At 38.0% G+C, this 12,145-nt stretch overlaps 2 protein-coding genes across 2 annotated transcripts; one reads left to right on the forward strand and one right to left on the reverse strand.

Moving 5' to 3' along the window:
• Window positions 1-5,650: 5,650 nt before the first annotated feature.
• LOC130714976 (pentatricopeptide repeat-containing protein At4g02750-like) lies at window positions 5,651-8,313 on the forward strand. Its single transcript, XM_057564964.1, has 2 exons — window positions 5,651-6,550; window positions 7,133-8,313. The coding sequence occupies exons 1-2, from the start codon at window positions 5,755-5,757 to the stop codon at window positions 8,077-8,079; spliced, it is 1,743 nt and encodes a 580-aa protein (XP_057420947.1). The 5' UTR covers window positions 5,651-5,754; the 3' UTR covers window positions 8,080-8,313.
• Window positions 8,314-8,645: 332 nt separating this feature from the next.
• LOC130713395 (F-box/kelch-repeat protein At3g23880-like) lies at window positions 8,646-9,857 on the reverse strand. Its single transcript, XM_057563167.1, has one exon. The coding sequence runs from the start codon at window positions 9,855-9,857 to the stop codon at window positions 8,646-8,648; it is 1,212 nt and encodes a 403-aa protein (XP_057419150.1).
• Window positions 9,858-12,145: the final 2,288 nt, after the last annotated feature.

Consider the following 12,145-nt stretch of genomic DNA (forward strand, 5'->3'; position numbering starts at 1 on the left):
AGCCCAGGAAACCATTCGTCCAGCCAGATCATGCTTTTGCAAAACTTGGCGAAGTGGCAAATCTGTTTTTACCACAATTGGAAAGCCTTGGAAATAAGGTCTTAATTTCCTGGCGGATATGATTAGAGATAATGCAGCCTTTTCAATTTTTTGGTATCTAATTTCAGCTCCTTGAAGAGCATGACTCACAAAATATATGATCCTCACATCATCTTTACTTTCTTGCAACAAAACTGAACTAACTGCATTATCAGAAATGGAAATAAGCATTGATAATGGAATACCTGGAACTGGTTTGGCTAAAATTGGTGGCCTAGATAAGTGATCCTTCAAACTTTGGAACGCCTTCTCACATTCTTCAGTCCAATGAAAAGTTTTGTTCTTCCTTAAGCATTGAAAAAATGGTGCTGATTTTTCCCCAGAACACGGAAGAAACCTAGACAAAGCCGCTATTCTTCCTGTTAATTTCTGCACATCTTTAACTGAAGCTGGACTCTGCATATCAAGTATCGCCTTGCACTTATCAGGATTCGCCTCAATTCCTCTCCTAGTGATCATGAAACCCAAAAACTTTCCACTTTGAATTCCAAACGAACACTTTTCTGGATTAAGTCTCATGTTATGCTTTCTTAATTCGCCAAAAGCTTCTTCTAGATCAGAACAATGTGCCATCATTTCCTCTGACTTAACCACCATGTCGTCTACATAAATCTCCATGTTCCGCCCCACCTGCTTGTCAAACACCTTATCCATCAACCTTTGATATGTTGCTCCCGCATTCTTCAACCCAAACGGCATAGTCTGATAACAATAATTCGCCTGATTTGTCATAAAAGCTGTCTTCTCCTCATCGGGCTGGTACATTCTTATCTGGTGATACCCTGAATATGCATCCATGAGGCTAAGCATTCCGTACCCTGATGCCCTATCAACAAGCTTATCAATATTTGGTAAAGGATAAGAATCCTTAGGACAGTGTTTGTTCAAATCTGTATAATCCGTGCACATTCGCCACTTTCCATTAGCCTTCTTCACCATAACAACATTCGCCAACCAAGTTGGATACTTTACCTCCCTAATAAATCCAGCTTCTAGTAACTTATTTGTTTCCACCTTCACAGCCTCTGCCTTTTCTTCGCCCGTCTTTCTTTTAAACTGAACAATAGGTTTCGCCCCGGGATTTAAAGCCAATTTGTGACATATAAATTCCGGATCGATTCCTGGTAAATCCCTTGCACTCCATGCGAACAAATCCATATTCTCAAACAATAACTTTACTAACCTGTTTTCCTGACTTGTAGTCAAATTGACACCAACTTTCAAGTTTCGCTCCCCAATCTGGATCGCCTTAGTTTCCTCTTCTGATTTCATCTTGTGCTCACTAAATCCCTCTCGAGGATCCAAAATAATTTCTGACTGTTCTAAATCCACCTTATAGACCCGATGCCCCTCTTTCACTGCCTTCTTACCCATGTGCCCATACTGCTTGAAGCTTTCTGAATAACACTTTCGAGCAACCATTTGATCAGCCTTTAAAATTCCAACTCCTCCTTTGCTCAATGGATACTTCGCCGTTAAATGTCTTGTAGAAATGATCGCCCCCAGTCTGTTTAGTGATGGCCTCCCAATAAGTACATTGTACGGTGAAGTACACTTTACTACCAAAAACTTAATAGCAAATGCCTCCGCACTCTTCCCTTCTCCAAAAACAGTCTTCAATTCCACATATCCTCGAACAAATACTTTTTCTCCAGAAAAACCCACTAAAGAACCATCATAAGGCAATAAATCAGCTTCACTGAGCCCCAACTTTTCAAAAGCGTCACCATAAATCAAATCCGCTGAGCTTCCTTGATCCAAAAGTACCCTCTCAATTTCATAATCCGCAATCCTCAGCATTACAACAATTGGATCGTCTTCGTGAGGTTGTACTCCCTCAAAATCTCGCACAGTAAACGTAATATCGGGTTGATTGGTTGCCCAACTTCCCCAATCATTAGAGTAAACAGCATTAATAGAATGAACGTACCTCTTACGAGCTGAGTTAGTCATTCCTCCGCCACGAAATCCACCAAAAATAGAATGAATTCGCCCCTTTGCTTTTCCATCCGACTGCCTATCTTGACCATCTTCCTCAATCTCTTTTCCATCTTCGGTTCGTCTTATTGAAGTTCCTGCTTCATCTGAATTGCTTCGCCCTTCAAGCTGCTTCATATACCCAGCCTTTATCAATTTATCAATCTCCTTCTTCAAAGTAAAACAGTCATCAGTATTGTGTCCTGAAATCCTGTGATACTCACACCACTTCTTCTTATCCACATAACCCGTTGACGGCTTTGGCTGTCGCGGAAAACGAATAACGTTCGCCTCCAGACACGTGTGCAAAGCTTCAGTCAAATTAACCGCCAATGGAACTGCACGGTCATTTTGGTTCCGAGTCCACGTCATCGAATGTCCTGGCCCACGCACTCCATACGGTTGAACACGATTTTTAAAATTAGAACGATTCTCAAATCGTCCGTCATAACGGTTACGATTGTTATACCCTGCGTTGCCACGTTCGGTCCATCCCTTCGAATATTGATCCGCAACCGCTCCCTTCTTCGTCTTAAACTGCTGTTTCTGCCCTGGAACTGCTGCATTCGGGCGGTTGTTCTTGATCCGATCACTCTGCTCCTCCCTGATGTATCCTTGTACCCTTTCGCGCAAATGCCCCATTGTCTCCACAGGTTTTCTACTCAAATTACTGTTCAATCCACCCGGCTTCAAGCCCAATTCAAAAGCTGCAATGCAAATTTCTGGCATTTTATCCTCCAAATGAACAGATAATTGATTGAAACGCCCCATGTAAGACTGCAAAGTCTCGTTTGGTCCTTGACTAACATTAAATAATGTCGCCGGAGTTACTTTTTGTGCACGACTGGTAGAAAACTGAGACAAGAACTTTGTAGATAATTCAGTGAAATTGACAATTGACCTTGACGGTAGAGTTGTAAACCAAACCATCGCCGATTTCTTAAAAGTTGATGGCAACATTTTGCACTTCAACGCGTCTGATGCGCCTACAATGACCATTTTTGTGTTGAAATACACTAAATGGTCCTTTGGATCTGAATCGCCGTAGTAAGAGTCAAGTTTCAATGTCTTTAAATTGTCTGGGACGGCAGTGTTCGCTATTTCCTCTGTAAAAGGTTGAAAGTCCACCACCGTCTCAGCCATTCTTCGATCGCCCTCTCGTAAACCCTGAGTCTGATTGATATCAGTAAGTTGATTCTGTAACTGTTGATTATGTTGACGAAGTTCATTGAGTTCGTCCATGATCCGCTGAAGAACATCGTGAGGAACATCATTTTGTTGAACATGATTCCTCTCTCCGTTCGCCCCGGATCGAGTCACCATTGCGGTGAAAATTGAAGCCTAGGAAAGTATCCTTCGGCCCCACGGTGGGCGCCAATGTTCCGGTATGGAACCGCAGACTAAGGCTAACCAATATCGAGAGTAAGCGAGATAAACAAAGCGAATAAAATGTGTGAAAAAATGATAGGGTCCCTGCCGCTTGGGCGGTCCTTCTTTATTTATAGTTGGGTTTTGATCCGGCTGGATCATGGGTTACCCGGCCCATTTAATACATGATTCGGTCAGCCTAAGTAATATACATATTGATCAGCCCATACCAGACCAGGGTGTGGTGAAGATTAAAGTCTCCCCCCAAGAGTGCGGCTCATAAGAATTGATCTCTCCAAACAACAATTTTTTACCATTGAGACGACACTCATCAGATAATTGCAAACACATTTGGTGCAAATTTAAGAGTAAGATTTTTTTTTATAAAAAGAGTAAGATGATACACCTGACTTTTTAAATAAATTTCAAATTAATTATGATTTTTAAAGATTATTTTGTCTAACTATTTATTTCTAATTCTTATTTTGTCTAATTCTATCCTAAAATAGAACTTGTAACAAAATAAAATGTAAAATATAATCTTGCAGAGATCCATTCTTTTTAACGGTGTTCCATTGATTTTACTTCCTCACCAAAGATGAGATTACCTGCACCTTCAAACGGTGAACATTGTATCGTTCAATTGGGCCATGCACTGTTGCAAGTCGGTGATATTGTATTGCAGGTTCATTAAACAACTTCATTAATTGACCAAAAAAAAAAACAACTTCATTTTTACCTGTTATTGTATATTTGTATTTTGTAAGTTAATTACAGTGATAAATCACCGTTTACTTTCTAATCAACCTGCATCAAACTAGTCCAGATTTTTTTTCATCAGCAAAATAATTCATTTATAAGACCAAGCTGTGCTAGAGGCCCAAAACATAATGTCATTACAAAAATAATACTCCCTCCGTTCCTATATATAAGTCACAAATAACTAATTCTCTTAGATTAAAAAAAGTAGTTACTAGTAATAAATTTGTAAAAAAAATGATTTACTTTCCTAGATTACCCTTATTTACTTTCCTATTATTTTCTCTCTCCAAGTTAATACTTCTAAAGTTTATCATCTCTTTCATATTAAATATGAGGGTAAACTTGGAAAAATTCATTTAATGCTTCCTAGATATTAGAAAGTGACTTATATTTTGTAACAAAAATTTTTCAAAAAATGTGACTTATAATAGGGAACGGAGGGAGTATCATTGACAGAAAAAAATCAGGCTATCAGTTAACTTTTTCGTTTCTATCCTAAAATAAAACTCTTTAAAACAAAATCTGGTACAGTAAAAAATAGAGAAATCAGTAAACAAAATAAAAAAGTCAAAAGTTTCTACCAAATTTATTCCCAAAATAATATATTCTTTTCCCAAATATGTCCTAACTAAGTTTTTTTTTCTTTTTCGATGAGTTATGTCGTAACTAAGTAAAAAAAGGATTTGGATCCTCTCAATTGTAATAATATTTGAGTGTCAATTTTCATAATCTCACCATTGATTTGTTCTCATTTATTTTTTTAATTATTAAATACATAATAATCAATGATGAGATATTAAAACTTGATATGGTTAAGTTTTTTTAGAATTGAAAGGATCCAATTCATATCCTTATGATTTTGTACCAAAAAACATCTTATGATTTAAGTGGATACTTTTTCTCAATAATTCAATGACTATGAAATAAAATTATTTAGATATACGATATTCAATTATTTTTGTGAAAGTTATGATATTCAATAATTAAATGTGATGCATGTAGCACATTAGGTGCACATATACGAGTAAATTTTTTCTTCATGATACCTGACTTTTTAAATGAATTTCAAATTAATTGTGATTTTTAAGATTATTTGTCTAATTCTAATATTCTATCCTAAAGTAAAACTTCTAACAAAATAAAAAGGTAAAATCTAACACCAAAAATTATTTTAAGTGTGATACCCGCATTATGTGACCTAATAAATTATCGTCATGTGTGATAGAGATTTGACCGTCGAGACTTATTGATGATAGAGAAGGCAACGTCTATAGATTGTGGCCGACCAATGATGGTGCAAATTTAGACGCATATGTTTTGGGACAAATTTTTGGTGATGCGGATGAGACGAAGGTTGATAATATCGTCTGAAGGATTACTTTGCAAAAATGATAATAATAACATTTAAAATTTATAAAAGAAAATAATATTACACATATATGATGCCAACTCAATCAAAATACTTTAAACCACACCATGATGATATGACTCAAACACTTCATTTCAATATCAACTTTGTGTTTCCCTCGTCACCACACCCACACACTCATGCTCAGTAGCATCATAGTCTCCATTGCACTGAAGCCAACACCGTCTTCCACTGCGCGCCACACCCACTTCCTTCTCGTGTTCGCCAAACACTTCTCCTCTTACGATGTGTACCGTGCCAACCTCAACATCGCCGCATTCTCACGAGCCGGAAACATCACCGCCGCACGCCAAGTGTTCGACAAAATGCCAACGAAAGACGTCGTCACCTGGAACTCCATGCTCACTGCCTACTGGCACAGCGGCTTCCCGCAGCACTCCAGAGCGCTATTCGATGCAATGCCGATGAAGAATGTGGTTTCATGGAACGCCATGGTTGCAGGTTGCGTGCAAAATGACATGCTGGACGAGGCGTTTAACTACTTCGCTGCCATGCCGGAGAGGAATGCTGCGTCGTACAATGCGATGATATCAGGCTTCATTAAGTTTGGGCGGTTGTGCGACGCGCAGAGGTTATTCAAAGAGATGCCTTGTCCGAATGTGGTTTCGTACACTGTGATGATTGATGGGTACGTGAAGGTGAAGGAAGGTGGTGGGATTGCGCGCGCGAGGGCGCTGTTCGATGCAATGCCTCGCAGGAACGAGGTTTCGTGGACGGTGATGATCAACGGCCTTGTGGAGAACGGGTTGTATGAGGAAGCGTGGGAGCTGTTTGGGAGAATGCCGCAGAAGAATGTTGTTGCCAGCACTGCTATGATCACCGGGTTTTGTAAACAGGGGAAGGTGGATGAGGCTTGGACCTTGTTTCAACAGATTCGATGCAGGGATATCGCTTCCTGGAATATAATGATAACGGGTAAGCCAAAATTTCAAAAGCCAGAGCATTTTTATTCTCTTGTTCATTCAAAGTTCCAAACTTTAGGCCAATTATATTTATATTATATGCTCACTTGTAAATAGAGAAAACAATGCTAAATTGATGGAGAGAAGCCCCAAATTGATTCTCAACTTGTACTACCAAGTACCAACTTCGAGTTAATCCCCAACCAAAGAAATACCATTTTAATCTCTAAGCACGTTTGGTTTCACGGTTGAATGCTCTAGAATCATTTCTGGTTAAAAGCTACAAGTCTTAGCTTATGTGTAATCTTCATTGGATTCTATGCAAATTGTGAAACCAAAAATGCACTTACTTGAAGTTGGTGTAAAAGTTGATGTGAGTCCCTTTTAAACAGTGAAGTCAGTGTACAATGTATTTTGGTTTATATATTTAGAACATATTTTATTAGAATGATGGGGAATGGAAAAACAAGAACTAGTTGCAGCTGAAGTCCTAGGAGCAGGAGGTTTTTATTTTCTTTCTATGCTGTCATTGCATTTGTTTAGATTTTTTTTCATAATTATTTCATTTTTTTCATAATTGATTCATGGTTTGAAGGTTATGCGCAAAATGGGAGAGGGGAAGAGGCACTGAATTTATTTTCACAGATGGTCAGGACTGGTATGCAACCGGATGACTTGATTTTTGTTTCACTTTTTACTGCCTGTGCTAGTCTTGCATTGCTTGACCAAGGAAGACAGACATATGCCCTTGTAATTAAGCATGGCTTTGATTCAGATTTGTCGGTGAATAATGCCTTGGTTACTATGTACAGCAAATGTGGTAGCATTGTTGATTCTGAGTTAGCTTTTGGACAAACTTCCCAGCCGGACATTGTTTCATGGAACACTATCATTGCTGCATTTGCACAGCATGTTCTCTATTACAAAGCACGCTCCTACTTCGACCAGATGATAGCAGTTGGGGTTCGACCTGATGGCATAACTTTTCTGAGTTTGCTATCTGTCTGTTGCCGTGCCGGGAAGATTGATGAGAGCATGAATCTGTTTAATTTGATGGTCCATGACTATGGTATTCCACCAAGGTCTGAACACTATGCTTGTTTGGTTGATGTCATGAGTCGAGCGGGTCAGTTGCAGAGAGCCTGCGAAATAATCCAGGAGATGCCATTCGAGGCAGATTGTAGCATCTGGGGCGCTCTTCTTGCGGGTTGTAATGTTCATTTAAACGTGAAATTGGGGGAACTGGCAGCTGGAAGAATTTTGAATTTGGATCCTTGTAATTCGGGTGCTTATGTTTTGCTGTCTAATATATATGCTGCTGCTGGAAGATGGAAGGATGTCAATAGAGTCAGGGTTCTGATGAAAGAGCAAGGAGTTAAGAAACAAAGAGCTTATAGTTCGGTGCAGATTGGAAACAAACTACACTGTTTCGTTGGAGGGGATCCATCACATCCAAGTATTGATGATATTCATATTGCTTTAAGGAGGATTACATTACATATGAAAGTGAAGGGTGACTCTAAAGAAGAGGCTGTTAGTTAATTCAACTGCCAACTATTTTGACTTTTTTACAAGTGATGATAAAGATTTTATTGGGAGCCAGGGGGAGGCAATCGTGTGTAACTTTTACTGAGTTGAAAAGGACAGAGGGGAGGGGAGCAACCCTCTATAGTTTTGTAAGAAGAGGGTAGGGCAAATAAATCCAAGTTACTATTATTCCCAATGCAGATAATATTTTTAAATGTACCTATATAAAAAGAAAATATTTTTCTTTCATGTCCTCTCTAATTTAGAGGGTTGTGTTGTCTTCTCATTTTTAATCACTAACATGAAAATTTCAAAACTCATTATTATAATGGAGGATGTGGAGAAATCAGCTAAAAACAAGATAAGAGGAAATATCATTCAGAGGGCTAACTGGTATTATACATCCTCACTTGATCTCAGCTACAATATTTAAAAGGTTGATCACTAGCAAAGTAGCAATATTTAAAAATCCAACAAATCTAAAAGCTATATAAATTCAAATATTCAACAAGTTATCTGTAACAATGAATTAAGAACAGTACATGACGAAGAAAGTACTAAATAAAATGTACTGAATATACTTACTTAAATTTCGGTAAAACCAAACTTTCAATGTAATTTTCGGCATAATAAAAACGAACTTCATCAGCAATTTTCTTGCGTTCTAATTTGCTATCTCTAAGGGTATAGAGAACTCCATTTGCACGAGAAACCGACAATAGTAGGGCATCACCATTATCAAATACACTGATTGCAAAACAAGGCCACGCAAGAATTTTTTCAGAGCCATTAATGCTAAACAACTTAGTCCAAGATTGGTGTACTCCAAACTCCTTCATTTGCCATAAGGCAAAATTCCGTGTTTTGTTATTTTCAGAAATACATAGACAGCCTCTTAATACTCCAAGAATTGGCTTAAAATAGTTGTCTATATCTTCCTCTCCATAACAAAAAGGCAATGCCAATTGTGTATACTTTGGTTTTCCCAAATCAAAGGAAACAATTTTGTAGCAGCAATCAATAAGATCAGTATCATTCTCCGAAAACATCTCTCCTAACCAATTAATAGTGTTACTCACAGAATATGAATATGATGGTAAACGCAAAATCCAATTGGGAGCAGGGAAGAGATGAATTGTCCTCCAACAATTATCACCCATTTTGTAAACATGAAGTGCTGTCTGCTCAGGGTACACATGCACCACTTTGTAGGTGTCCGTTGAAGAATCATAACCAAACCCAAAATCACCAAAGCTACGTAAAGTTGGGGAACTAGATAGTGACCTTGTTGCTGGGTTCCAGAAATAGACCGTGTGGTAGCAATATTTTCTACGAAACTTTGTACTTTTCAAACAAATCAACCCGTTGCACACTCCAATCAACCGGTACCCGGAGATATCAGCAGATTCTGCTTCAGTGTCTGCTCTTTCCAATAATGAAGTCATAGAGCGAGGTGAGACATATGATGATGATCCTGAATTATGGATGTCACATTCTGTGACAAAGCGGACATGGGAAAAATCTGCATTCATTCTACAAAATGAACGGTGAAGGTGCAGTTTTACTAACTGAGAATCAGACATGAGAGACTTCCATGATTTGGACACAGACTTGAATCGCATGAGAGATTTTACTGGAAGACATGACAAGATTTCAACCACCAGTTCTTCAGGGAGCAACGGGAGGAGTTCGAGTTCAGATTTTGGTGGTGGTCCTCGTCGTCCCAGGAGATAGTAAATAAACCTTGTTAGTGATTCAAACAAACTGGAATACTTGAGAATTTCTAACCCCATCTTCATCCACAGCTGCTATGGCGATATCCGTGTTAGAGAAACCCTTATTGCTCACTTATTTAAGCAGTGTTTGGACAAAGGTTATAACTCTCTGGCCCAACTTGGAGGTGGCCCGAATATGAAGCACAAGGGTACATGGATATCAATTAACATGCATATCTAGTGGTGAACCAGGCCAGGGGTGTCAATCATTAATCAAGCGCCACAAACAAGTTAAGGAAAAGAAATAAGGAATCCAGTTACGATGAACCAGGCCAGGGGTGTCAAATTGATGTTACTGAATACTGATTAATTATGAATAAGGCTTAGGGATAAACCCCGTTTGGAAACACAACTTAATTAAGCGCTTATACATAAGTTATTTTAAATTTTTTATTGAAATAAGTTGAAAATAAGTTACATATAAGCATAAGCTCCTTTTCATAAGTTATCCTGAATAGCTTATGAAAATAAGCTCAAAACAACTTATGGCAGGTCATAAGCTGTTTGTATAAGCTCTCTCAAACACTGGCATAAGAGTTTATGCTATCAGATAAGCTCAAATAAACTCTTTCAAATGGGGCCAAAAAGTATATCTCATTCGTCTTGTCTGCTTAACCATTTCAAGCTCATGTCGTCACCATTCTATATGTGTTAACTTTCAAAAAATCAGTATTCACTACAAACTCGACAAATTAAGGGTTTTTATCATGGATTGTGTCTGAGGATAAAAAGTGTGTGTATTATGAATCGAAGAATTTGGAGATGGAATGAAACACAAAAGTCATTGAAATTCATCATCAAAAGTCATTGAAATTATATAGTACGAGAAAAGCGCTAATATATATAATTATATAGTGTCGGTAAAAAAGCCGGTCTTATGACCAATTTAGCATTGGCTTGGTGATAAGGTTATGGTTGTCGTTAAATGACTCAAAGCTAACTTGTAAGGTCGAGCATAAGGCCGACGCTATAGTATGTGTTAGTTTAGCCGACACTATACACTTGATAAGATATCTGACTCTATTGTCCTAACGTTAGCATTAACCGTATATGTCGACTTTAATTAAAGTTAACGATTTAGCATCAGCCTATATTAACGCTAATTAGGAAATCTCTAAAAAAGAATCAAATAATCGTATCACATAATGCGAATTTGATAGATTGAAAAGCTTACTGAAATAATTTAGATGTATGGTAATAAGGATAGGATTCTTTGAAATAGTTTCAAATGCATTGATAAAAGAACACAATGCAGGAGATATATAACCATTATTATAAAAATGACTTTTATTTAAGAAAAAAAAAACTTTAAAATAAGAAGAGGAGTATAACTTATGGCAAAATCACTTCTCTTCCAACTTGAAAATTGTTCCGGTATGGAACCACTGAGCGGGCTAATCAAAATAGGGGGCGAATACAAAGTAAACAAGACAAGTAAAAATGCGTGAAATGATAGGTCCCCCACCGCTTGGGCGGTGCCTGTTATTTATAGCTTGGGTTTTAATCCGGTTGGATCATGGGTTACTCGGCCCATTTGGTACATAAGTTTGGTCAGCCCAATTATCAGATACATTGATTCGCCCATATCAGTCTACAAGCCCTCAAGACACTAAGACTTAGTATAAGGCGAATGTATCTTTAATAAGCCCTCAACCATTAAATCACATACAATGCCAACAAAGGGCGTGTAAATTCTGATGCTTGTAGATTTTGACAAAACAGATAACGATAATCATCTTTGCGTGTTGAATCAAACTTGTCAGATCTCCTCAGTTGTCACTTCATATGCCCTTACCGTGGCAAATTTCAAAGTCATTATTGCTTTACCTGCCATAAGTACATCAAGTAGATATCCTGCATATTTTTGGGAACTTGGTGCTACAATATTATCGTGCATTTTAAAATTCCACTAATATAATCATCAAGATGGAAGTAAATGTAGTAAAGGTGCTATTAAATTTATAAACGAAACATCATCAATTTTGAAACGTCACATCCCCCGGACTGAAATACCCCCTCAATCTATCCTTTCAACAAATCTCATCCCTTCAATTTCAAATTTCTCATACCAACGTGTCCTTTTGATCCAATCGTCGGAACCCGTGCCTCGGGCCCACGTATGAAGGCACGCGTCCGTTCACTCACCATTTACCTCACCCTTTCATCTTCATTCCTCTTTCTATATAAATTCCAACATTTCTACCCTTCTTCTACACTTTCATTCTCCAATATCCATACTCTCTCTTTTTACCATAGCTAACAAAGATTCAAGCTTTTAGTCCTTTCTTACCGAGTTCACACGACAC

The sequence above is a fragment of the Lotus japonicus genome, chromosome 4, assembly GCF_012489685.1.
Source record: "Lotus japonicus ecotype B-129 chromosome 4, LjGifu_v1.2".
Classification (NCBI taxonomy): Eukaryota; Viridiplantae; Streptophyta; class Magnoliopsida; order Fabales; family Fabaceae; genus Lotus; species Lotus japonicus.